This window comes from Chamaea fasciata, unplaced genomic scaffold (genome assembly GCF_029207755.1).
Source record: "Chamaea fasciata isolate MVZ Bird 193981 ecotype frontalis unplaced genomic scaffold, bChaFas1.0.hap1 SCAF_4, whole genome shotgun sequence".
Taxonomy (NCBI): Eukaryota; Metazoa; Chordata; class Aves; order Passeriformes; family Sylviidae; genus Chamaea; species Chamaea fasciata.
In genome coordinates, this window is record NW_027094089.1 from 54263475 (window position 1) to 54289641 (window position 26167).

The following is a 26167-nucleotide window of genomic DNA, read 5'->3' on the forward strand; positions in this document are numbered from 1 at the left end:
TCCCCATCCTAAATTCTTACTGCCTCCATTATTATAGACACATATACATTCACACATGCAGCCTACCATAGAACTATTAATTCTTCCTTTTGTTCTTTTATTACCTGTCTAGTGGGAGCTGTGCTGTTTATTGCTAGGGTTCCCCACGAAGTAGTCCTTCAATGCAGTTTACCCTAAAACACAGAGTCAAGGTTCTGCAAGTCTCTTAAGTGGTAATAGTATGGTGAGACTGTGAAAAGCGTATATTCACTTGAGAAGAGGGCAACAGAGGAGAACTAGATACTTCTCCCTGCTCTCAAGTTCTTTTGGGTTGAGCATCAGTGCTCTTGAGTATTCAGTACAAGGCTAGACTTAAAAGGAAAGAACTGTTTTATTTCTCTGGGACTAGGCAGTATGCATCACAAAAAAGATGGATCATTCATTTATCCTTTTTGTTTTCTCACTAAAACATAGGTGGTACAGGAGTCCTGTGGTGGCTCTATGCTAAACAACGAATATCTGCTGGTGCTCTTGAGAGCCAAGTAGCCAAAGACAATCTTCAGGCTCTCTTGATCTATGCCATTGCAGCTACAGTCTTCACGGTATGCTTTGCTAAGGATTGCATAATTTTCTTTTCTTGTCTTACTGTTGATCTCTATTTTTTTATTCAGGTGAAAGCATTGTGTTGCACACATTTTGGAACCGTTTATTTCTGCCACAATTTCTGCTGAAGTGATTTTCTTTCATGATGTTATTTTTTTAACTTTCAGGAATTGTTCTCTAACACCTGATTATGAGTCAGGGGAGACTTTCTAAGAACTGTTCTCTAATATCTGATTTTGAGTCAGGAGAGACTTTCTAACCCTCCAGCTACTTTCATCTACTGTAAAATGTCCACAGGGACTTCCAAGAATAGGTATGATATTGGACTGCCAATCCAAAGAGATTTTTTCTTAGGTTCTCAGTTCAGAGGTACTTAGTAATTTCCCTGTATTTAAAAGTCCTTCGCCTATTTCTGAAAGAAGTTGTTCTCAAATCATTGTGAACTGAAATACTAACACCAATTGAACCAATTTATCTTCTTTGGGCCTTGCCGTTCATTTCAGAGTCACTGAATTTACTACCAAAAATTGACAATGTTTGACTCACTTCACAGGAATTGTAGATTCCCTGTTCTGTTCTTCTTGTTGCTTCACATCCTAACCCAGAAGTGCCTCTCCATTCCCTTTCCTAGGTTCTTACTCCCCATGTGTATAATAACACATATATACATACATACATCCTAGAAGACCACCATGCCATGGCCAGATATAAATTTTAAATTACCTTTCTTAAAGGTAATTAAAGGTTAAAACCTGCTGATTTCACTGCTTTGTAAAACATAATTGAGGATAGAACCTGGTCTTATCAGCTTCAGATTGATGATGATTCCAAATACATAATTATGAAAATGGAATTCCCCAGAAGTATAATTTGGAAAATAATTTATCACCAGAAGAAGCTGATAGAGGTTTTATATTTTGATCTTATGACCTTATAGATGGAATATGTGTTAATATAGTGTGTTTGAATATCCTAGCTGTGCAAAAGAGTGTCTTGATTCTGTTTCAGTACTCTAAAATGTGATTTGGAAACTTCTCCCTCTAGGTTGTCTTGTTCTTGATCATGTTAATTATGCGCAAAAGAGTAGCTCTCACTGTTGCCTTGTTCCATGTGGCTGGCAAGGTCTTCATTCACCTGCCGCTGTTAGTCTTCCAGCCATTTTGGACATTCTTTGTGCTTATCCTCTTCTGGACATACTGGATCACAGTCCTGCTTTTTCTTGGTACTACAGGTAAGCAGTGAATTTCACTTCATTTTTATGTGATTTCCAAGCGGAATAGACTAAAAAGCCAGTGGGAATCTCAAAGAAAAAAGCCCAGTCGTTGTGCCTGTATTCCTGCCTGCTTCACTGACTTCAGAACACTTGTTTTAAGAAGGTTATTGTGCATTTGAGTCTTCATTCCCAGCATGGTGCTTTGTGTGTTAGGCTGGGTTTTTGATTTTATGCAAGTTGGCTTGCTGCAAACCATGAGACTCTTAATAAAACTGCTATAGCAGGTTTTGAAATACCCTCTAGTTTTACACACACAAGTTAAAGACAGCATAATCTTGAAGGCACCAAGTATCGTAGATAGTACTCACACAGGTGAGTACACAGTAAGGAAGGGCCATTGCACGCAATTACTGTCTCCCAGAATATAAATATTGTGATTTTAGTTCCCAGTTGTTTGTAACTTAGGCATCCAGTATTATTCCAGAATTATTAGGGAGATTTTTCTGCTGTTGTACACTGTATTCTGAGAGCAGCCAATGTACTCCAAATTCCTGCCTGCTCTTCAGTACATGAAGGTGAAAGCTTTGTTTGTATTCAGGATCTGACAAGAGCTTCTAGAATTAATCAATCCTATTGGTCTAAATCTTAGTTACTTCAGCAAAAAACCCCACAGCAGATGCTTTTTAAAAAGTCTGTTGTTTTGCAGTACATTGTAGGCAACAGAGACTGTCATTCATTATTAAATGTCTTAAAATTTTGAAATGTGTTGTTTGCTACTGATCCAAAAGTAGCAGTGTTTCAAGTCACAAAGCTATGTCACAGTAATGCAAGGTAAGTATTTTTCATATCCTGAGTTCTTAGCAAGGGTTACAGGCAATAGAATTCATGTGTTCTTGTTCTCATTACTTACAGAATTTGTAGTTTTCATTGCATGCTGTGGTATGTAGAATGGAATGTTTAATGCAGAAAATGGTCACCACTGAAAGTCTCAGCCCTGTGCTTCACTTTCTGAGTCAGACAACTGTACAGGCACTAAATTTATAGCAGAATGTAGTCTGATATTATAGTTAACTGCTCTGTCTTTCTTAAGAGCAATTTTTCTAAATGTGGCATTTAAAATTATGAGTAGAAACTGGAGGAGTTTCTGCTGTAACTGGTTATGAACTGCTTATACCATATGCTTCCTTCATTATGAGTTGATGTAAGCATCGCTTTCTTTTTTACCCTCATTTATTTCTAGGTAGTCCTGTCCCAAACGAAGAAGGATTTGTTGAATTTCGGATGGCAGGTCCTTTGAAATACATGTGGTGGTACCACGTAGTGGGACTGATCTGGATCAGCGAGTTTATCCTAGCCTGTCAGCAGATGACAGTAGCAGGGGCTGTTGTGACGTACTATTTTACAAGGTAACTTGGATAGCTCTATCATGAGTAGCCTACACATTTACTTAGCAGAAATGATGATCAACAGCATTTCTGGGGAGAATATTGGTGTCCATTGTGAAAGCTGGGGAACAGTTAAATTGCCTTGACACTTTTTAAATCATGTAAATTCCTGAACTATCTGTTTTGCCATTTATACATGTGTTCTTGACATATAAGACTTGAAGTCTTATTTGCCTTGTAACCTGTGTACATTCTACAGACATGGGTGGTGATTTCCAAAATAGGATGTGCCTGGAAGATAATCTGTTTTGCTCATTATATCTGGTAAGATCGGTAGAGGTTTAAAAAATTAATGAAAGCAATTGATTATTATTTTAATTGTGAAACAGTGCCCTTTAAATGATTTACAGTGCTTCACTAATCTTCATTAATTTTTCTTTCGGATTACTTAAGATCTTATTAGATTCATCATTTACATATAGATTCTGATAAGATCATATACAAATAAAAATTCATGTAAAATTTTTAAGCTCCATATTTCATTGCTGTATTTGTGAACTAAATTGTGTCTCAGTTTTTTGAAAAATGTATGCAGATATTTTTCAAGTGCATGATTCAGATCACAAATGTTTAATTGATTTGTCTTTTTAATTGAAGATGTTGCCTGAACTACATTTGACTCCTTTTCTGCCTTACTCTTTAAAACAATATCAAAATCAAGGAATAATTTACTGTGCTGTCAGAAATTTTGTTATTTTATTAATGATGAAGTTCTCCAGTATACCAATAAAATACATCTATGAAGTTATGACAAGGTGTTACAGGGATGTAATCTTGGGAATAATTAGACTAGATTGACTATGGAATTAGGAAAATACAGAGGAAAGAGAATAAATCTGCATTGAAATAGATTGCTTAGCAATGTGTATGCTTCGTCTGTTTATGAAGATACATTTGTTTATGTATTTCCTGTCACCTGAGGGTAAATGATGTTTATTTTATCCATATTGTATAATTCCATAACAGCAATTTTAAGTTAGTAAATACTCATTTCTCTCTGCTGTTACCTTCTTTTTGCATTTCATAATTCGAAAAGTGACTTGTAAAAATGGAAAAGGCATTAATTTGCACTTACCCATTATTTTGCATATGAACAGCTTTCCAAATCAAATGAGATGAGGTTATCCGTGGAGAAATGTATTATACGTGTTCACTCTTCATTCACCTTAGCCAGATGGATTCCTTTCAACTTAGGCAATAACAGGCCTCAAAGTGATTTGCATTACAGACTTTGCCTTGAAAATGAGGAAGTGTTTGGATTGCCTGGGCATAGGACTCAAGAAATTTATGTGATTGTGCCTAACAGGGAGTAAAATTTGTCTTCCCCTAAAAGCTAGTTGGAAGAAAATACACGGGGTAAACTTATTTTAATCATTAACATCTCAGGATTACATTATGCAGATACTAGTTTCATGGAGAGAAGAATCTACTTTTGTATTGTTTTCTGAATTAAATTCTTATCTCTCCCAAGCTGGGGCGATTCTTTATTTTTTGAATGTTAGCACATACTTCTTAATATGCTTATCATCATGCTGTTATTTCTAATAAAGAAGAAGAGCCGTTCTTTTAATGTTTAATTAGTGCTATTCTTTGAGAGAGATGGATAAGTAAGTTTCTTGGTAGAAAAGAAAAATGGCTTGAAACTGTGAACACGAGTATTTATCTAAAAAATTTAAAATACTGTCGTTACATTGCATTAAATGACTTGTTTTAGGTCTCAGCCCTTGGTACCTTGAGGATATAATTGCTAAATCAGAAATGCAAAAAATCTGAGCAAAGACTTTACATGACCAATTAGTAATATCCTCTCCAAAGTCTACTTAAAGATCTCCAAAAGAACAAGAGAGGAGAAGGCAAGTTTATCAGTAATCTGACTAAAAACGTATGAGCAGTTTCATACTGTTTTGGGAAGTTTTGAATTGCACACCACTGGATACAATTTCATGGGGATTGCCAGTTGTGAATAGTGGAAATGCAGCCAAGTACTAGTAAGACTACCTGTCACCAATGAGTGTTTTCGGTTGCTCAGAGAATCGCTGGCCAATGTATTGTCAAAAAGCAGGTTGACGTAGAAGTTAAAGTATGACAGAGTTAATTGACAAGATTCACTCTACTGCTTAGTAGATGATTAAAGCACACTTTAAAAAGGAAAAGTAGGACTAAAATCAGTTAATCTAAAACTAAACCTAAAATTATTTGTATGGAAGCTGGGGATTGGAAAAGGTTAAGGATGAGAAAGGGTAAGAATATAAAGGAATGAGAGAGACCCTCTCTTTGAGTCACAAGGTTAAGAATGGGCCCTATTCCCACTCTTAGCCCCAGACTTAGCCAACAGTTTAGCCCTAAAGTGTTAAACAGCACTTAGTATCACTTAGTCAATAGCATATTATAATGAATTTAAGAAAAGTTTTACTTTTGAATTTACTGTGAGCACAACAGTAACTCAGTAACTTACACCTGACTGACTTACCAATGTAACGTTCATAGTACATTTGCCATAGCACATTCACACTCACATGTAGGTACAAGGTATAGACCCGTAAAAATTCCTCTCAAGCTCAGTGAAGTGCTCAAGTCAGAATCCTCTGCACTTTCTCAAGAGGCAAAGGGTTGAGGCTTGAGGAGTGGGCTGCCCAGGCTCTGTCAACAGCATTTAAGTTGGTCCTCTGAGTATCAGAAACATGAGTGTTCAGTGGCTCAGAGAGGTCCCACTCAGAGAGAGGCGCTGGTCATAGCCCACTGGGGTCCAGGAGTTTATGGGGTTGCGAGAGAATTGGCTTTAGTCATAGTAATTTTCCATCCTGTCCACAATTCAGGTCTGTAACTTTCTTTGAAAGTTCAGTAACAGAAATGTTGTTCTACCTGGGCTGATACTTGGGCACAAAAAATAAGTTTACAAGGCTGTTTATTAAAAACACGAGCTCCTTAGACAGGACAAGTTCCTGGGAGCAGACCATGTTTCTGAGAAGTTTGAGGAGCTGAGCCCAGGTGCTTTTTGTCAAGGCAAGCATCTAACAAGCATTTCTGAGATCATAATGCAGCCCAGGGTAGGAAGGGGCAAAGGGAATGCACCATCACACTACTTGCATGTGTTGCAAATTGATTTAAACACAGAAGAACAAACAAAACTAAGTCTCCCTGAATAAAACAGATCAAACCAAGAAGGGTTCAAAATATACTCCAAAACTTGATTAAAATCAAAGGAGGTGTTGGTGCCAAAAACCCTGTTGATATATTTTATTTAATACTAAAAGAGGCAAAGAGGAAGGGCAGGTGGGCGGGCAGGTGGGCGGGCGGGCGGGCGGAAGGAAGGAAGGAAGGAAGGAAGGAAGGAAGGAAGGAAAGGAAAAAAAAAAAGAGGAGGGAGGGTAGCAGGGAGAAGGGGCAGGGGTTAGGTAGAAACATACCATCCTTCCGAGAGTCCCAGCAATATCTCATGGCTTCCCTCCATCTTGTCCTCATGGTGGTGAGGGTCCCTTGCACCCCAAAAAGTACAGAATCCAATGGATTAATATACATTTGGGCCAGGTGGGAATGCCTAGAGAGGGCGAGTTTGACACTGTCCCATGCAACACTGTGGATCTGTTGCATCATGTTGCAGTGCTCCAGTGCAGGATCTGGGGGCTCCTTGTGGGGGGAACTTTTGATGGGCCATGCCATCCCCTCTGCTGTCGTGCATGTGGATGTCCTGTAGATGCAGCTTTCCTGGGTGAGGAGGTGACTCTGGCTGGGCAGGTCTGCACAGCAGAGTATTGGCGTTCACTGCCGCTCAACAGAGACTTTTTCACCACACATCCAAAACCTCTCCTTCCCACCCCCACCCACCCTTTGGTGTGAGTGTCTTTTCGAGCCTGGCAGCTGATAGCCCTGGGGCTATGGTCTCCACCCTGAAGGTGTGAGGCTTAATCCTCCTGTGACTGTATTCTTTTCTCCCAGCCCAGATTTGAGTCACTTTATCTTATCTCCATCAACTTGGGAGTCCAGGGCCTCAGTCTGGAGGCTCATTCAGGGTGTGGTGGCCTTCCATGCAGCTTTTGTTATAAGGTTTTGCTATAAAGGCCTTTAGAAAAATGCTTAACCCATAAACTATAACATTTCAGCCTTTAGAAAAATGCTTAGCCCATAAACTATAACATTTCAGTCTCACAGTATGACATACTGCTTCCTTATCCCAGTCCTGCATTAGAGACAAATCTGTGAGTTACACAGATTGTCAGGGTGGAGTGAGTAATACATCCTGAAAGCTAGTATAAGGATAATATATTCCTTTTGCACATTATTTTATTGACAATTTGTAGCACTTCTAGATGATACCACATAAATACTGATCATTCTACTTCATTTTTTTTTCCTCTTTTCAATAGGGAGAAAAGAAATCTGCCATTTACTCCTATTCTGGCATCTGTTAATCGCCTTGTTTGTTACCACCTAGGAACCGTAGCAAAGGGGTCTTTCATTATCACTCTAGTGAAGATACCACGAATGATTCTTATGTATATTCACACACAACTCAAAGGAAAGGTGAGAGAAGTAGGTTCGTTTTCTTACTGAAACTCAAGGCCTGATATGTTTACCTGTTTATTTAGTCAGTGTGGGAGATTGGAAGTCTTGTTTTGGAATAGATAAGGGGTAAGAAGAAATTCTTCCCTATGAGGGTGGTGAGGCACTAAAACTCAGAGAAGTTGTGGATATCCCATCTCTGGAAGTGTTCTGGGTCATGTTGGATGAAGTTTTGAGCAACCTAGTCTAGTGAAAGATGTCCCTGCCTGTGTTGTTGGGAGTTCCTTCCAACCCAAACCATCCTACTATTCTATGAATATTTACACTTTACAGGACCGTGGGACTGATACAGATTGCTTACGGTTAGCAGGCTGAATATCAGCTACTGAGACACAAGGAAAGAATGTTTCCAAAAAAGCTCTTTGTTTTCCCACATTCTTTGTTTTTTTAGGAAAATGCTTGTGCTCGCTGTATGCTTAAAGCCTGCATTTGCTGCCTTTGGTGTCTAGAAAAGTGCCTGACATATTTAAATCAGGTAAGATTTCCATATTTAAGTTTTATGTAAGGGCTGATATATATATTCCCAGATGCTGACACATAATGTATTGTAGTTTGGAACTGAACTCGAATGACAGTACTTCAGTCTTGTCTCCGTTACTGAAATTACACTGCAAATCACTGCATTGATCTTTGGAATATAAACAAGAACAAAAAAATAGCCATTATTCATCTTTGTGAACGTGGTTTCTCAACTTTATAGCAACATGTTTAGTGGTTAGAGACATTCCCCCTTATGTCCACTCAGTCAAACTACATCTGAGGTTCAAAATATTTTTGCTATGAAAAGAGAATTAATCTTTTATATGTGTAATAAATTTAAGATTCTCACAGTGTAAAAAACTGTCCGAAACATCAAATTGTCATCATCATTTTCAAAGGAGAAAGAGTTGCAAAGTGCAACACACTAACTGGTCCTTGGAAAAGACCCCTTGTAAAAGTGGGTTTATGGACCATAAATATCACATAAATAAACATCAGATATATAAATATCTTGTACATAATATCTCTTTCACTGTTAAGATTTTTTGCCTGTGGAAATGTAGAAGTGCTTTTGCCCCAGTGTAATCCTTGAAAATTGTCCTCACTAACCTTGAATGCAGTCTAGTTAAGTATTTAGAAATTATCTTAGTTGACTTGTATGGCACTCAGATTCTTTTATATTTCCAGATTTTTTTTTTGAACTGTGTAATTTCTAGCTATGCTACTGTTCACTTCCTCCTGCAGAGAATTGCAAACTCTGTTTAATGAGTTTTTTTGAACAAACCTGCTAATGCATAAATTATGAGCAAGACAGAAGAAGAGTAGTAATTCTTTACCTCATGTAATCTTCTGTCAGCTGGTTCATATTGCTTGATTCAACAACTCTCGAGGGAATTTTTGTTCCTTAAAATCATGTGATGAATGTGTCTTACTCAGAGGCTGTGTCTTCCCCCTCACCTTCCCCACCCTCCATCTGAAATACGTGATCATTCTATGAATAAATCTTCAACCTCCTTTTCTCAGAATGCGTATACAGCCACAGCTATCAACAGCACCAATTTCTGCACCTCAGCAAAGGATGCCTTTGTTATCCTAGTGGAAAACGCTTTGCGAGTGGCTGCCATAAACACAGTTGGGGATTTTATGCTGTTTCTCGGAAAGGTATGTCTGCTGCATACAGCTGTTACAGACCTATGTAGAAGCAATCTTTCTTTAGCAATGACTTGAACCCTAATTCAAAATGCCTTAAAAATCCTGTTTCTTAGTGTGCACTTTATTGCGTCTAGCTGCATCACATTAGGAAGGGACCATCCAGGACAGGGACCATAAACAGATGATCCACTTAAATTTAGTAAAAATGACTAAAGGAATAGCTGAAGTTTATGATGCTTTTTGCATTTTTTTTTTTAGGGAGTCAAGAGAAAAGCGATTAGAAACTCTTAAGGTTTTGATTCTGTGTTTAAGACATAAAATTGTTAGGAAAGGAAGCTTTTCTTTTAAATTCTGTTTACTGTGGGTTCTTTATGTTTATGTTGAAAATTTGACACTTTATTAATCGCCTTTTATGACAAAATAAGACTGGAAGAGTACAGAAGCCTACTATGAGGAACTGCCAGCTTAAGCAACTAAGTTCTACTCTGAGAATTAGAAGGAGACTAGAATAATTTCTGCCATCAGTCAGCCTTTTGGGTTTCCAGCTAATGGAGATATACTGTATGGAAACATAATCCAGTGAATTATTTCTATCCTTTGAAGTGCCACACTTTACTGAAACAATTAATACCAATCTACTTAAATCACCTGTGCCTAAGTACCTGGACGCTGGTTGGACTGATCTGTGTTCCTTATTGTATTCCTCTGCTTCTGTTAGATCAGAGTACAGCAAGCTGAACTTTGAATCCGGTAATTAAGTGAGTAAGATCTGTGAAGGAATAAACACATAAGGGAGATACAGGTGCTTGGGAGAGCCTGAAATTACATTAAAAAGTTTTACTGAGGAGTCTGAAAAGATGTCTCAAATTATTAGAAAAATGTTCAGGTGACAGAAATGTTTAAAGGAGCAATGCATATGAAAATTAGTACCAGCTAAAATAATGCTACACTATCAGCGTCTCCTCTACCAGTTCCACATGGTGTTTTCATAAAAGCTGACCTATTTTATGATTGTGTTTAGTTGCAGTTCAAAATAATACATTCAGAAATGTTCCAAAAGTTAAGCGGCAACACCAATTTAGTCTTTTTGGTTTTGCCAAAACCAGACTGGTACCCAGTGGAATATCTGTCAGGGCCTTACACATAGTGTAGTTCTGTAGAGACAGGTACGTGAAGTGCCTCATGTGAATTCTGATCTACTTTCTCTTGTATGGAGAGGAAATAGATATAAAACAAGCTTGGAAGTTGTTTACACTAGCAAAATGAAAAACGTCCCATTCTCCTAGTACCTAACTTCTCCCTTCAAACCAAATAAAAAAATCCAACTGCACATTAGTTGTGCATTGCATCTGGTTCTGGGGTTTATATAATTGATAGGATAAAGTTCTCTTTTACAGGAATGTTGTATAACACTAGAATGATGACAGCAGAATATAAATGTAATTTTCTCTGAAAAATACTCTTTGTGCTGAATGATGTGTAACAATTGACTTGAACCTGCTGAAAAATGAATTGAATGTCATTTATCCTCAGGAACGTGGGGAATCCAGGAGGTAAAGATCTTGTTACCTACCACTTGTAACCTCTAGTTCTAAGCCTGGCAGAACAAGAAGCATATTGCCTTAAAATGAAGAAACCAAACAAAAAATATCAAGAGGCTTCTGCCATTAGAGTTGTCTACTATTTTCTTCTTCAGGTCCTGATTGTCTGCAGCACAGGTTTGGCCGGCATTATGTTGCTGAATTACCAACGAGATTACACCATCTGGGTGCTGCCACTCATCATTGTCTGCCTCTTTGCATTCCTGGTTGCTCACTGCTTCCTTTCCATTTATGAAATGGTTGTTGATGTCCTTTTCTTATGTTTTGCCATTGATACAAAATACAATGATGGGAGCCCTGGCAGGGAATTCTACATGGATAAAGTTCTCATGGTAAGTTGCCCCTTACTTTCAGAGTCTAAGGATCTGGTTCCATAAAATAGGTATTTTGGCAGTGGAATGAATGCACTGAGTTCAATATGCTGGGGTTTTGGTTGGTTTTTCAGGGGTTTTTTGTTGGGTTTTTGGTTTTTTGTTTTTTTGGGTGTTTTTACATTGCCATCTTGTTCATGGCTTGATCAGGAAACAGTGTCATCTGATAAGCATCAAATAAGTAATGATGCTTCCTTCCCATGGTATTGGCTTCTATTTGCTGTTAGATGAGCAGTAATCTTGCAGAGTCATAGTCTTGGATATCATGTCTTGTAAATGACACAGTGCAGAATAGAAAGAAGCTAAACAAGGGGAGAAAAGTTGGTTTTTGTACTTTTCCCAAGAAGGACCTCTCTTTGGATATGAGAAAGAAAAAAATAACAGAGTATTCTACCTCATACATAGGTAGTGACAACAGTGGAGTTTTCATATAGACATCACCCAGAATTTGACTCTGTCACACATAGAAATACCAGGCTTTATGTTTTATTCTGAAGACTACGTGCTTTGTCAAGGCCTTTTGCAAGGCCAATTTATTATGTCCATTTTTATTCCATGTTACACTCTTTTCACTATACCTAAAGGCCAAGACATAGAAGTTCTGCTTCTCAAGTCCCTCACTTTGTTGTTGTGTAGGAAATTTCTTGACAGTGTTTTTAAGTGGCAGATGTAGAATATGTCTCTGTAAAACATACTCTCGTGTAGGCTAGAGGAAGATTCTCATGACTTCTTAGCTTTTTTAAAATTTATTATTATGCGAAAACCATGCCAAGAATTTAGTGCTATTTTTTTGTAAATCCCTGCGGAATCTACAGTACATAATACATAAATCAGTTGCTGCCTAGTTGCTTTTTTAACAGAGTAAGAGTAAAATGCAGCAACTTCTCTCAGAAGAAAGCACTGACAAATTGTGAAAGCATTGTGAGTTTCTTTAGTCACCAGTCAATATCATAAAACCCCAGCAGCTAAAGTTTACTGATATTTTCTGCAGAATTCTTGCCTTTAGGAGAAAAAAACTGCTTAAAATTTTATAGCACATTTTCTAATCTTCCTGAACAGGAGATTGTGATTTGGTAAAAAAGTAAGAGGTTGAACTGAGGACAGGGAAATCAGCCAAACCTTGCAAGTAATTATCTAAAGTCCTTTTGTTTAATGGAGTTCTAACATTATGCACAGGATGCAAGGCAGTAAATGAGATTGTGGTTTGTTTGGGGTTTCTGTTGTTGTGGGGGTTTTTTTGTGTTTGGATTTGGCTTTGTTTTTTGAAAATCAGCCTTTTACGTTCTTTCCCCATAAAGGAGAGCATTGTGTGGTAAATGTGAAAGTTGTAAGAGCACGTAAGGGAAACATCTGTCTGGCATCCAGAATTAAGTGAGGGAGACCTTTGTGATTATTTGGCAGGCTTTTTCTGATACCTTGTGGTCAAGTCTAAGCAAGAGAAGTGGGAGGTGCAAATTGCCTAGATATTTTGAGTAGTTACATCTTGAAGTTCTGTCTTGAGATTTGATCTTTGGAGTCTGCTCTGTGAAAAGCTCTATCTGCTCTCACTTGTCATTTCATTACTGTTTTTCAGGAGTTTGTGGAGAATAGTAGGAAATCTATGAAAGAAGCTGGTCGAGGAGGTGGAGCTGAGGGCAGAGAGCTAAAACCAATGGTAGGTGCAGATGAGGAGGTGGCGATCCTCCAAGAATTTCACTTTTACTTCTTCTCCCTCTTTGTCTTTACTGACTGCACTTCTTCAGGAGAAGTTTTTGTTCTCTGTATCACTCAAGATGTTCTGCTTTTTCTGTTTGTGAGCTTGCCTATCACCTGGATGGCAGAGTTTTTGTCACAGCTGAGACCATCTCCTGTAAAAGTAAGATGAAAGGAACTGTCTCATATGAAACAAATGCAGTATCATTTCATTAGGATTAGTGGTGCATGCCATGAAGTATATGCAGACAGCCCCAGTTGCTGAGTAGTCTAAAAATAAGATGGCTTTGAGATTCACTGGGCTCTTCTCAGCCATGAGATGAACAATTTTTGCTCATCTTACATTCACTGCAAAAGCCTGAAATGAAGAACACTACTGCGTGCATCCATTCTTGCAAAGTAAGACCAGGTGTTTAAAGCCCTGACCAAATTATCCTACATAGTGCCAAGGAATTGGATACAGTGATTCCTTTCAACCTGCTCAAATGGCATTTCTCCCAGTTGTTTGTTTTATTGCCAACTACTTATGTTGCTTGTCTCTTGTGTGCTCTTTCCATCTCACACTGTCAGATGCACAGACAGTGAACAATGCATCATTTATGCTTCTGCAGCCTGTTTTACTTATGGTGTGCCTGTTAGGAAGGCATTGCATGTCTGAGTAGCCTGGAATAAGAACACTATACATGGTAGAGATAACAGATAGGAGGATAAGTTTGGAAGGTGGAGAACAGAGGGCGTATAATGGAGAGCCAGGCTGGGCAAGGTATGATTTGTCATTGTACATTATGACTTCGTGAAATAGAATATTTTTCCATCATCACTTTCGCAGAGTGTTTGGGGTCTTATTCATTTCCGTACCATGGGGATCATTTTTTAACCAAATGGAATCTAAAGAAGTGTATGCTAACAGAAGAATTCCTTTTTTCAACTATGTATGTGAAGCCATGTTGCATGAGCATTTTTTTACTAAGCTGGAATGGGCTCCTGCTATAGACTGGATAGATGTGTAGCTTTGCGTGTGTTGCTATTTCATTATGGCATACCAATTTCTAGATCTGCTTATGCCTAAATGCTGCTGTGTTTACACATACAGAAAATTAATTCTATGTTCATTTATTGTTTTCTTCTGGGAGTAGTTCTAGCCGGTCAAGCAGACACTAACATTGGGATTTTCAGAGTGAGCTAATTTCTATAAATGCAAGTGTTCCATGGAAATGATTGAAAACTGGGCGTGCAAACTCTCTAGTCATGTGCACAAAAAATTCAGTTCAAAAATTTATGTTAAACTCTATTTCAAATGATTTGTTTACCTTAAGTGGTTTTCCACTTACACTGTTGTCAGAGCTGGCACAGACTGCTACTTACACTTTTGTACCTGACTGCCTAAAGCTCGGATGTTAAAAAACTTCATTCACCCCACCCCTCGTAAAAGTCCAAACCAAGTACTTGTAAACAAAAGGTGGTCTTATTCTTGGAGGAAACTTTTCCTAGGGTCTTAGCCTGGTACTGGTTGAAAGTCCTCAAAAAAAAAGTCCAAACAAAGCTGGAGAAGATGCTGAGCACTTGAGGCTCAGAGTGGAAGTCACCCGCGGAATTACTCCCAGTTCTGCTGCTCATGTGATTGTCTTGTTTGGGCCTTGTGATTTTCCATATTTGGGCATTCAGCTCCAGTTGATTTGATTTTGAAATACTGGGATCTCACTTCCTGATGACAATGGGACACAGCAGTTAACTTCTGATACCTTTCCCCAGAGTACTGACAGAGGGCCTCAGTTATAGCTAGAATAGGATCATTCATAAGTCTGTTATGTAACAGTAGTGCCCATAGTCCCAAAATTGCATGTCTGAAAATTAGATTAATATTACTTTTTTCTCTTCTTTTACAAACAGAATCTTTACTGGTTTGCTTCAGTTTCATTGAAATGCAGATATTTCTTAGATATGACAATTATTTCTTAAAGTGAAATGCCCTAACTGCAGTTGTATTTAAAGTAGACACTAGCAGCAGAGATGAGGCAACACTTTAGGAAGTTCTGTTGTATCAGGGCACAACAAAAAGCCCCACCTTTTCATGCTTCTTTCTTTATGGCTTCTAGTGACCCCTTTGACTCAGTTTCTCCTTGTCCTTTGGCATCTGTCTAAGACTGTACTGTATGACTTTGTTTTCTAGGCCTCTGGAGCAAGTTCATCTTGAAACTAGCCAGCCATATTGGAACCCATTGACATTCCAAAACAGTATATATATACATATATACATACACATACATACATACATACATACATACATATATATATATATATATATATATATACACATACATATATATATATATATAAAAACAGCCAAAATCAGAAAAAAGGAACAGGGATTTAAAACTTTTTTTAACAATTATTTTTGTGAAACATGTACTGTTTTCATACGGGTGGCTTTTACAAGCAGCTTTATCATTGTTCCATTTTTTAAATTATTTGTTGTGGTCATGGAAATGTTAATTTTTATCTGCTTGATATTTTAAAATCTGGAGGAAGTATCATTGTAAAGATAGTCTGAAATCATGACTGGGTTTAGAGACAGATTTCCCATGACACTGCTAATCTGCTGAGAGTTCTACTTGTTTAATTTCTTTTAAATTTGCATTAAATTCGGGATAGTGACATGTACAGAAAACCTTAAAATCAAGAAAAGTCTCAAATTTATTTTTTCAAGAGGTGGTTTCAGCAAAAATTCGTTCAGTTCAGTTGTAATTGTAAGCAGTTATTTTACTTTACAGCCCTGGCAGGGCACAGTTTTGTTTACCAGTATCAGATATCACAATAACCAACTCCTCAGGTATTTAGGTGTGTGGGAGCCCTTGCATCTCCTATTAAACAGAGCCTACAAAATGGGGACAGATAATTTTTATATGCAATTAACTTCCTGCTTACCCTACTTTTACTCCTCATACCCATTGTACTCTATCCTTCCCCTGAGTTCAGTAGCCTCCTTCACACTTCAGCAGTGTTCCTTTGAAGGGTATGGATTCTCCATACGGGCAAGTGAAATAACAGATTGTTGAAGTTCAGTCTTAGCCATACTCATGATTAATTCATGATTAGATACAAAGATGCCGAGGATGGGAAGAGAAATGAATTGTACTGCTGTACACATAAAAAAGTACTGTATGCTTCATTTCATCTAATGAGAGAGCTCTGGGAGGTAGAAAGGATCATTCCTTGCCTGTTGTTTGATCCATATTTGTACATACTGTAGTGGGTGGGTAAAGCTGGAAAGGGCAGAAAAACATTCCTTTGGAAGTGTAGCTGCCAGGATAGTTATCTGAAGTTATTAAATAATGACAAAAGAACGTGCTTTTTTATGATTATTAGATGCTTAAATATCTTTTCAGTCTGGAAGCTCACCAGATATGAATGCTAATATTCAATTATTCAGCATAGTGAAATGGTAAATGCTTAACTGTATTTGCTAAGAATTAATGATCTGTCTATGCTATATATTCCTTTTGTTAACATTTTTTTAAGAAAACTATTTTTGTTATTGTAAAGTTTCAGAGCAGAATTTTTAAACTTATTGCACTAAATACAAGCTGTCTACAAATAATGATGCCTCAGTGGTTCAATCACTCCATTCCAGAAAATCTTATGGAAGAGTAAGAGCCTTTCTATAGAAGCTTTATGATGGAATAGAGAGGTATGTCTAGTTAAGACATGCACAACTCATGTAATCAAGGTTTAGTAAGTAAGCAGTTAACTGTGCTTCCTTTCAGACTATCAGACTTTTAAATTGCTGCTGAAGGTTTAAAAAACCACGTAGTATCATTTAGCTAACTAGTGCTCTTATCTTTTTGGCAATAGTAAAACGTTTCACTTTTGCTTCCAGAAGTCATTTGATAACTTAAATTTGTTACCTTTTTTTTTCTGTAAGCCAGTTAAAGCAATTTGCGCTTTTCGTATCACAGATCCGAAACTCTTTGAAAGGTACAAAAAGAGAGGTACATTTAGAAAGGATAGGTGTTGGGGAGACAAGGAGAATTATCCAGTCCTGGAAGCACTTACTCATTTAAGTAACCGTATCTGTAACTCTACTAGCATTAGGAGGGCTCTCTAAGTATGGAAATTGTAACGTACACATCTGTGTACGTGCTGACTAGACTAGAGCTTCCGCCTAGGGATTCAAACTGGAGCATAGGTGAAGCCTCTCAGTGTAAGTTAGAGGTCAGGCTTGCCCAGAAGAAACACTGGAGCAGCCTTACTTTTGTGGAGAGGAGACATTCCTGCAGTACCAGTGTCTAAGATAGCCGTGGTACTCAACACCAGTATTTGTGTAGATCAGAGGGGCTTAACAACACAAAAAGTGAATCCTAGAAACTGGTTTTTGAGGCTCAAAGACTTAACAATACTCTGTTTCTTCCAGAGAATCTAGTTTCATCTTGTTTGGAGGTTATTGGAAGTGCTTAATCAAAGAAGCCTTGTATTTTGCTCATTTTGATAAAAATTTTCTGCATGACTGGTTCCACAAGTTTGTGTTCTCCGCTCACCGGAAGGCCTGAGTGGGAACTGTTCTCTGTAATTGCAACTAGGACTGCAGTTGGTAACAAATTTTGTATTTTTGTAAGACTTGACTGTGCACCATTTTTATAGCAGTTTATCCTGTCTTAAAAATAAATTTGTTTATTTACATGGTGTTTAAAAGATACAGGCAACACTTTTCTATGGGTAGTTGTAATGTTGAAGTGAGAAATCTATATCATTACAAAGTTCTTAATAAAAATGTGTGCACCATTCTTGAGTGTATATCCAGCTTGCAGAGCTTTTCAGTCCTGCCAAAAAGGCATTCCATCCACACACAGGCTTCTCAGTGGCCCTTTAAAGCTTTCCAATGTCATTTGAAGTTCATTTGCAAACAAACTACAAGCTGCCCTCTTCCAGCTCTGTCTTGTGCACGGAGATAAGCAGAAGACAGAATTCTGAAAAGACAACTTTTCAGGACAAATTTAGACTGCTTACCTCTCCTGGTGGGGATAGTGGAGTACGAGGACATTTTGGCATGTAAATCCCATACATAAATTTTGGAAGTAGGGGTGCTGGGGTCTGCCAGCTGTGATGAATTAAATACTTTTTTGACTGTTGGTTATTAAAACCAGTGTATGGTCTGTTTGTGGGAAGCAATCTAAGACTAAGTAGAGAGTGATGCTGCACTGAGAATAACAATGCAGGAAGAGCAGATGAGACAGCTAAAACAGAGAAATCATCTCATCAGAAAGTCCATTGAAGTGAGTAGTGCTCAAAGACTGGAGATTTAGGCTGGACAATTTTAATTTAGAAACAATCATCAGGATTACTGCATCCCAGCATTTGGTTTCTGCATCATAGCCTCTGACCAGCTAGATTTCAAACAGGAAAAAAGCATACCATTCCTTAAATTGTTAAATTCTTTTCCACATTATTTTTTCTGTTTGGAAGTTGAACAGTACCACCATGTCATCTTTACTGCTTCTTCCAGCCCTGGAGAACGTTTTTTTTTTTGTTGTTGTTGTTGTTGTTGTTTTTTGTTTTGGGTCTCATTTCATATTGCTCTCTGAGTAAAATAGTGGCAAGTGGCAGAGTGTCAGCTCCCCTTTGTCCTTTGATCTTACCACACTCCCTTTTACCTTCCCGAGGCAATGATTCCGGATATCACCTAGACTGAATGAGAGGGAGAGTAGGTGCCAAGCTGAAGTTCTGAGATAGGAATTTTTTTCTGGGGGTGGGCATTGGGGGGAGTCTGATATTTCTTCATCACTGTGGTTAGAAGTGCAGCCAGTCACTTCGAGAGTTTCACTGCTGCTCCACAGCTAGACTTAACACATAGGATGGCCAGCTTAGAATTGAATCTTCAGCTTTCCAGTAACTCCCAGAACGAGGATGGGCTTCTAAATGTGGCCTTAGATTGGCATAGTAAATGAAAGACTTTCTGCATTGGGAAAGGGTGTCCTAGAAGGGAAAATTAACAGTGGAAAATGCATTTAAATGTTGTGGTGGGTTGATGGGTGTCACATACTCTGTTGCTTGCTTAGTTAGTCCCTGCAGCAGGATGGGAGAGAGCAGTGAAAGGACCAAAACATTGATATGAGTGCAGTTCATTAAGCAAATAAGGGGAAAAAAAATGCAAAGGCAGTCATCTACCAGCGGACCAGTGCCTGTCCAATCTCCAAGCAGCAGCTGCTTTGGAACCACACCCACCCTAGTTTGATTGCTGAGTGTTACCTTATATGGTGTGGAATATTTCTTCAGTCTGTTCAGGTCCGCTGCCCTGGCTGTGTACCCTCTCATCCTTTTGCCCACCCCCAAACAACTGCTGGAGTCCTAGAGTGGAAAATAGAAAGGGCCTTGACCCTGTGCAAGCACTGCTAAGCAGCAGGTAAAGCTTTGTGTTAGCAACACTGTTTCGGTTGCAGATCTAAAACACAGCACCTTGCAGGTTGCTGAAAAGAAAATTCCTCCATCCAGCCTAACCCAGTACACAGGCCCACTTACCCCATAATTAATCCAAGACTTCAAGACTTACTCCCTGTATTTCTGTACAGCATCTTCTCAGGGTGGTTACTTCTTTCTGAAAGGGCTTTTTTTGCAGCAGGCAGTTAGCCTGCTCTACAGTGCTCCCTTTCAGGGAGGGAGCAGGGGATGTTAGCTTACTCTTTCAGCACATAATGGGGATATAAAGCAAAAATGAGCCCTTTCTGTATCAGTGTTCTGGCAGTTGAGCAGCCAGTGTTGGAGACAATGTATTTAATGTGCCCTCAGGGCATGCACTTTAGTGGTTTGCTCTGAGTGGTTATGATGTATTCTATGAATGTATGTTATAGAGTCAGAATAAAATGCATGTAGCAGACATATACTCATCACCATCTAGTGAGCATTTAGTTCAGAGTGCATATTACATGCTGTATTGAACATGGCACAGTCATTTTAAGAAACAGTCTTAGATTTATAAGTAGACACCTAACAGCATTCCTGGTTTTTAAATCATGGCTTGGCCTGTGCTGATTACATTTACTAAATCTAAATATCACTAGCTCATTGTTTCTTGAACAGCTTGTGTCACATTATCAACACAGAAATTCTGTTTCATCTTTGTGAAGAAAACAACAAAACATCCCTTGTGTTTCCCAACACAAACCCCAACAGGCTTATTTGAAGCATTTCTTGCACTTAGCTTCTTTGTTGGGATGATAAAAGTTTACTCTAAATATTTCATTTTCATGCTCTTCCACCTATTTCATCTCTGCTGTTATTTCCATGATGTAACAAGATTATGGAGACTAGTTAATCTATATTTCTTGTGTTCCATAGCAAATACTGTTCTCAAGGTATTTTTTTCTTTTATATTTGAAGAGATGAGAGAAGAGATGAAACTCATCTCTTTTGATGTGGGTCATATATAAAAAGCAAAATTTCTGGTCTGGAATGGAGCTGTGATCTTGCAATCTTATACAATCAAGCCAAAGCTCCTCAGAAACCAGGATTATGAAAATATTTCTATGGAGAATTAGTAGCATGAATTTATCTGAAAGTACCTATTTGGAGGCTGAACTATCTGGCATTCATTTGACAGGTATCTGTTAAAATGGAACTAGCCAAAAACCAGCAAATGCCCATCAGATTCTACTCCCCTGTCTCACTGAGGTCAAGTCATCATATTAGAATGTGTTGAGCAGAATTTGGTGTTATAAGCATTTGGTACTTTTCTAGGGAAACATGGGACTCCCCTTAGAACCAAAGTTGCAAGAATTCAGAGTAAAAGTACCAGCTGTTTTTAACAGAACTAGCCTAATTGCAGTAAAGTTAAAGACAGCTATGGCTTCTCTAAGTATGTGATTTATAAGTAGATACCTAACAGCATTCCTGTTTTATGCTGACAGCATAGGTGGCTACCATTCCTGAAGTACCACCTCTCCTCTCTGGGTTGAGTGGGAATAGGGGCAGCTTATTTCAAAAAGGTTTGGTGAAATTAGGAAGCTGACTAGTTATGAAACCCAGTACAAGTTCTGCACTGACTGGAGTTCCCACTGTAATCGTGTTTTTTAACTCTCAAATACCATGTGTCCTCCATGATGGTATTAGTTGGGTCCCTCCCTGCTGTTCAGACTGAAACGGGAGAATATCTCATTTGAAAAACAGCACTACAGACAATTTCATAGTGTCTCCTAGGGGAGTGAGGGAAGAGAAAACAGAAAGGTAGTTTTGTTTCTAATACAGGCCAGAAAGCAGCTGCCAGAAGTTAGGTGGAACCATGGAGACCAGATAGAAAATATTCCACAGGATCTTCACAGTAGTTAAGAAAATTGACACTCCAATTCAGACATCTCACAGCAACATCTCCCATGTCTCACTTTAATTTTACTCTGGAGCTCTTCAGAGCAAAATGAAGGTGGAATACTATACCTATAGAAAATAATTATTTCTATATAATGAATTGTGTTGCTGATTACAGAAACTGCCCTAAGGAAAAAGGAAAATCTTTTGAACAGATTTTAAAGGCTTGACAGTACTTTCATTGTCATAGTCCATCAAAGCTTCATCTGGAAACAAATTTTTTATCCTCCTTTACTCATACTTCTAAGAGGGCAATCTAACGCCTGGACTGGCTTAGTGATTTACATTGAATCAAGATAAACTAACAAGTGCCCCTTTTTCCAGTGGAATGCCACCTCCTTTGAGAATGGGAAAAGTTAATGTGACACTGTTTATTGTTGTCTTGAGAACCTAAACTGTTTTATACTGCAAGCTGTGAATGCAGGAAAAGAAATTAACAGTGCTGATCTAATCTTAGATTTTCTGTGTAAACTGACATTGTGCCAGGATACTGATACAAAACTGTATTTTAGTCTAAGAAATGTATAGATTTTTTAATGTATCAAAATAAAGTTTTCCTTTTAAGTAAGAAAGAAATTTCTGTATCTTCTATGTGGTGTGTGTAAGACATGCTCTTATTAGCAATACAATGTCATGTTCCTCAGAAGCAAGCCAAATCATTGCTGAAGTTTTATTTTGTTCTGTGTCTGCTCTTTCGCTGAGTAGCTGCAGTAACACCGGACAGTCTACTGTCATGGTGCCAGGAAAAGCATTCTGATGCCGATGTTTTCTGAGATGGGAGTGTGAATGGGGTTTGGTAGAGCAAAGACAGGATATTTTTGCTGTCTTTCTTCTCACTGATCCTCAGTGATCCTCTCTCTCACTGATCCTCTCACATCTGCTCCTCAGCTTCTCTCCAGAGTGTTGGGAACTGCCCCTTTAGGCTAGCAGTTTCACTCATCACCACATTCCTCAGCCTCTCTGGTAGGCTACAGGGTGTGCTGAAGGTCAGTCACAAACAGAAGCAGTTGGAAAGTTCTTCACTGTGAAAGGGGAGGTTGTGGTCACACATGCAGAGGAGCCCTTGCTCATACCCAGGAAGCAGAACTCTCACGGCTCATAAGGCTATCTGGAGTGTAGTGGCTCATAAGATGTTTTGCCTTACCAGGACAGCTGTGGAGCAATGAACAGTAGGGTGGCATGAAGGAGATCTTGTTATGCATTATGAGCCATACAAGTTGTGTATCCCAGCACAGCGCCTCTTTTGGCACCATTTCCTTGTTCTTTGAGGACGTGTACACACTTCCCACTTTGCACAGCTGTAACGGCTTGGATGTCTAAAGATGGATGGTGAGTAGAAGCAATAACAGAGGCACAAACAGTCACAGATTTCTTCCCCTCTCTATCCCATAGGACAGCATATTTCTGCTTTTTGCTGCCAAACTTTTTTACACTAATACACTAATGCACTAATAAGCCAAGCTGAACCATGTCTTCTGCTTCTACTGTTCTTTACTGCAAACCACTTCAGTACTGTATTTACATAAAGGTGGCTTACTTTATCGGGAAACTACTGCTACTTCTGAAATGGAGACTGATGCTGTTGTGACTAATCAATCAAGAACATCAGAAGGAAAAGGACTGGACAGCCCATCAGGCAGGACCTCTGCACACAGGCAGGGTCCATGCTATGGACCCAAAGTGTTCTGCTGCGTGACAGTGTTCTGCAGTTCCACTGAAGGTACGTGCCCTTGGCTTGTAGTGTCTGTTTCATGGTTTATTAACAGTGAAGCTGTGTGGCTAGATAGGTGTAGTTGCACAGAGCAAAAGAGGCTCCAGAGATACCCTTCATCAGTAGAGGTGTTAGGGGCAGGAGGCATGAAACATACAGGTTGTAGAAACCCTGTCTGGTTTCCACTGTTTCCACTGCAGAACAGAAGCTTTTTAGCTTTCTTTACTCTCTCTAGCAATGAGGGACTGAAGCACTGTCTACAGAGATTAATGCTCTGAAACAAGAGTTTCATGACTTCCAGGAGAAAAAAAAAAGCACCTAAAGGTGCGCTGCAGAAGGCTAGTGAGAGAAGCATATGCTGTGAGAACAGAATGAGAAATGGGACTTAGAAGGAAAATTTCAGGTTACTGTGGTGGAGTGTGGAAGAAAACCCTGTTCTGCTGTTAGCAGGGAGCTGGAGAAAGATGCTGGAGCTGTAGAAGCAGGGTTTTTCCTTCAGCTACCCAGCAATTCCCACTGCCAAGACATTCTTCATGCCGTGGGCATGTACCTCTGACCACTTAGCCATGGGACTCAGCCCCTGGCATTTGCAATTGCAGCACAGGCAGATGCCTTCTCAGATCCCTGCTCCCTGAAGAGGCCTGCTGTCCCACTGGAGATGAAGGACCAGCCCCTTTCCTAGCAACAAAGCACATGTCCTTGGCTGTGGAAGGCACTCTCCTGCCATGTGTAGAGGATAGGACCCTCTGTATGCAGCATTTAGTGTGCAGCAGTCTCCTTCTCTGAGCCAGGGAGCCCAGATCCTGTGCTGCTGGAGTCTGGCATGGCTCCTTCCCTCCACCATGGGCCACTGACCCAGTTTTAGTCTCTGGTATTTAGCTGTTTAATGAAGATTAGCCTAGTGCCCAGGGAGCGATTGTTTAGAATTTTTAATTATTATTTAAATTTTGAATGTGTGAAATGGATGCAGCTTCCACTCCCTCACACAGAAAACTTAAAAAAGACTGGTTTTTTTGACACCTACTGCCATAATCTTCATCTAGTGCTTATTCTTGTTTACCTTAGATACACTTAAAATAAAGTAGAAGCAAACTCAGCAGCAGAGCACATTTTCTCAGACCCTTACCAGAGTAGTCAAAGCTAGAAATAAAGCCTAAGCCAGAAGCTACTGAATTGTTGTATCTCACTACCACAGCTCACAGTAATCAAGTGGGACACAAATGGGTGAGCAGCTATTTCACACTGCAGTCCTCTGAAGAAGAAATCACAGACCTGAACCTTGTGGCCTAGGGAAGAAAAAAAAAAAAAAAAGTCTGCCACAGTCCCAGAAATAGTGATGTCTCCTGTTTTTAAATTTCTTTTCTGATAGCTCTTACTTGTATTCTAGTTTTTAATATTAAGTCCTGAATACACACCTTGGACAAAAAGAGATTTGCTAGGCATTGGCAATGCCAGATAGAGCAGGGTGGTCTGGCCACTCCTCCTGGTTGCAGGACCTGCCATGTCCTCCCATCTTTGCTTCCAGGAGAGGGATTTGGACACCTGGTTGGGGCCAACAAACCACCTCTGTTGCCTGCAATTTCTCACTTTCTGTCTCTGTGTCATTGGGATCAAATAAAGGTGGGGATAGCATAAAGGCTGAGTACATTAAAGATCAGTCAGTACTCAGATACTGCAAGAGGGTGGATGAATGAAATACAGGCAGGCAAGACTGTGTGTGAAATTGGGATCTAAAAATGCCTCTGCAGCTGAAAGGGGCAATGAATTGGGTGGAATTTGCATCCCATGCAAGAGAAACTATATAGACATGAACACCTCAGACTCATTCCTCTTCTGAGACTTAAAATATCTGAAAACACAATCCTCCACTAGAAAGTCCCCTCCAGTCCTTTAGTTGGTGGATCTTGGTAGTTCTCTGTGCCTGCTTTCTGCAAGAAAAAAAATCCACTTGGTGGAAGGCATGCTGGGTGTCCTTCAGATCTCTCTAAATTGCACTGCCCCTAATAACAACAGCAAACCTAACTTTAGTACCTAATGTTGAACATTGCTGAATGAAAAGGGATTTCAAAGCATGAGTTTGCTGCATGTTCAGAAAGGTTAGGTAAGAGGTCCTGCTTCTGGGCACAGAAACGCTACTGACTCCAGGTAAGGAGCATCACAGCTTGCATTTGAAAGCTGTGGTGTTGTATCTGTGCATTATGGGACAACACAAGGACAAGAAAACCTCAGAATGGTCTGTATTGCACTGCAGCAGGAGACCAGCCTGCCAGAAAAGCATGTGAGGTTCATGCTGTTTATGGCAAAGATGAGGCTTGACAGATTTATAAAAATGTAATTTGCTCCCCCACAACAAACAGCATAAGGGCTTGCAGGTCTGAATTTCCCAGAAAATGAACAGCTTGAAAAGCTATTAAGCTTCTTAAAGAAATAATAAGGAATTAAAGCTTGAATGAAGAGTGTAGGAGAACTATACACAAGCCTGAATTTCTGTTCACTTCATTGTGTTCATGAGCCAAGGCCCCCGCCACCTTTCCATAATCACTATCTGAACTTACTTTAAGAACAGCACATAACAAGGCAAGTAAAAAGCACACACTGAGTTTTTAAGCCATGGGGGAAAACAAAGTCTTATTTGAAAAAAGCTAAACGTTTGTGTATGTGGCCACAAATGTGGGTTGGGCTCCAGAAGGGCTCCAGCCATGGCATGGTGAAGGAAGTAGGGGGAGGGAGGGAATAGACTGATGACTTGCCAAGCCAGAGGCATGACATCAACTGGGGTGAGTCCCAGCAATGGCAAAACCTTGTTTGTTGTCCAGGCTGCTGTGGAGCAGCCTTGTATTTCCACTTTGTAGCTCTGTCCACCCCCACTGAGGTCCTGCAGATGTTTTCCAGCTAACCTTTCTGGAGGGATCAGGCTAGAAAAGCAGTAAGCAGGGAAAAGGCAGTGGAAAAGCTAATATGGAAAAGGGCAAAAAGTAGTAAATGAGGTGCCAGAACTCAGAGACCCT

The 26167-nt window shown here is 39.3% G+C and overlaps 1 protein-coding gene across 8 annotated transcripts in view; it reads left to right on the forward strand.

Annotated features, from left to right (window-relative positions):
* The window catches only part of SLC44A1 (solute carrier family 44 member 1), an 85919-nt gene that overhangs the window by 47927 nt on the left and 11825 nt on the right, over window positions 1-26167 (forward strand). For 4 of the 8 annotated variants that reach the window (XM_066181616.1, XM_066181617.1, XM_066181618.1 and 1 more), the window contains 8 exons: window positions 454-581; window positions 1627-1813; window positions 3036-3201; window positions 7605-7761; window positions 8192-8275; window positions 9304-9441; window positions 11129-11365; window positions 12978-13058. In XM_066181616.1, the coding sequence (XP_066037713.1) occupies window positions 454-581; window positions 1627-1813; window positions 3036-3201; window positions 7605-7761; window positions 8192-8275; window positions 9304-9441; window positions 11129-11365; window positions 12978-13058 (1178 nt within the window). Of the gene's footprint in view, window positions 1-453; window positions 582-1626; window positions 1814-3035; window positions 3202-7604; window positions 7762-8191; window positions 8276-9303; window positions 9442-11128; window positions 11366-12977; window positions 13059-15266; window positions 22014-22595; window positions 22778-22976; window positions 23069-26167 lie in introns of those variants that run through there. The other 4 variants (XM_066181620.1, XM_066181621.1, XR_010720514.1 and 1 more) reach the window with 3 other exon arrangements.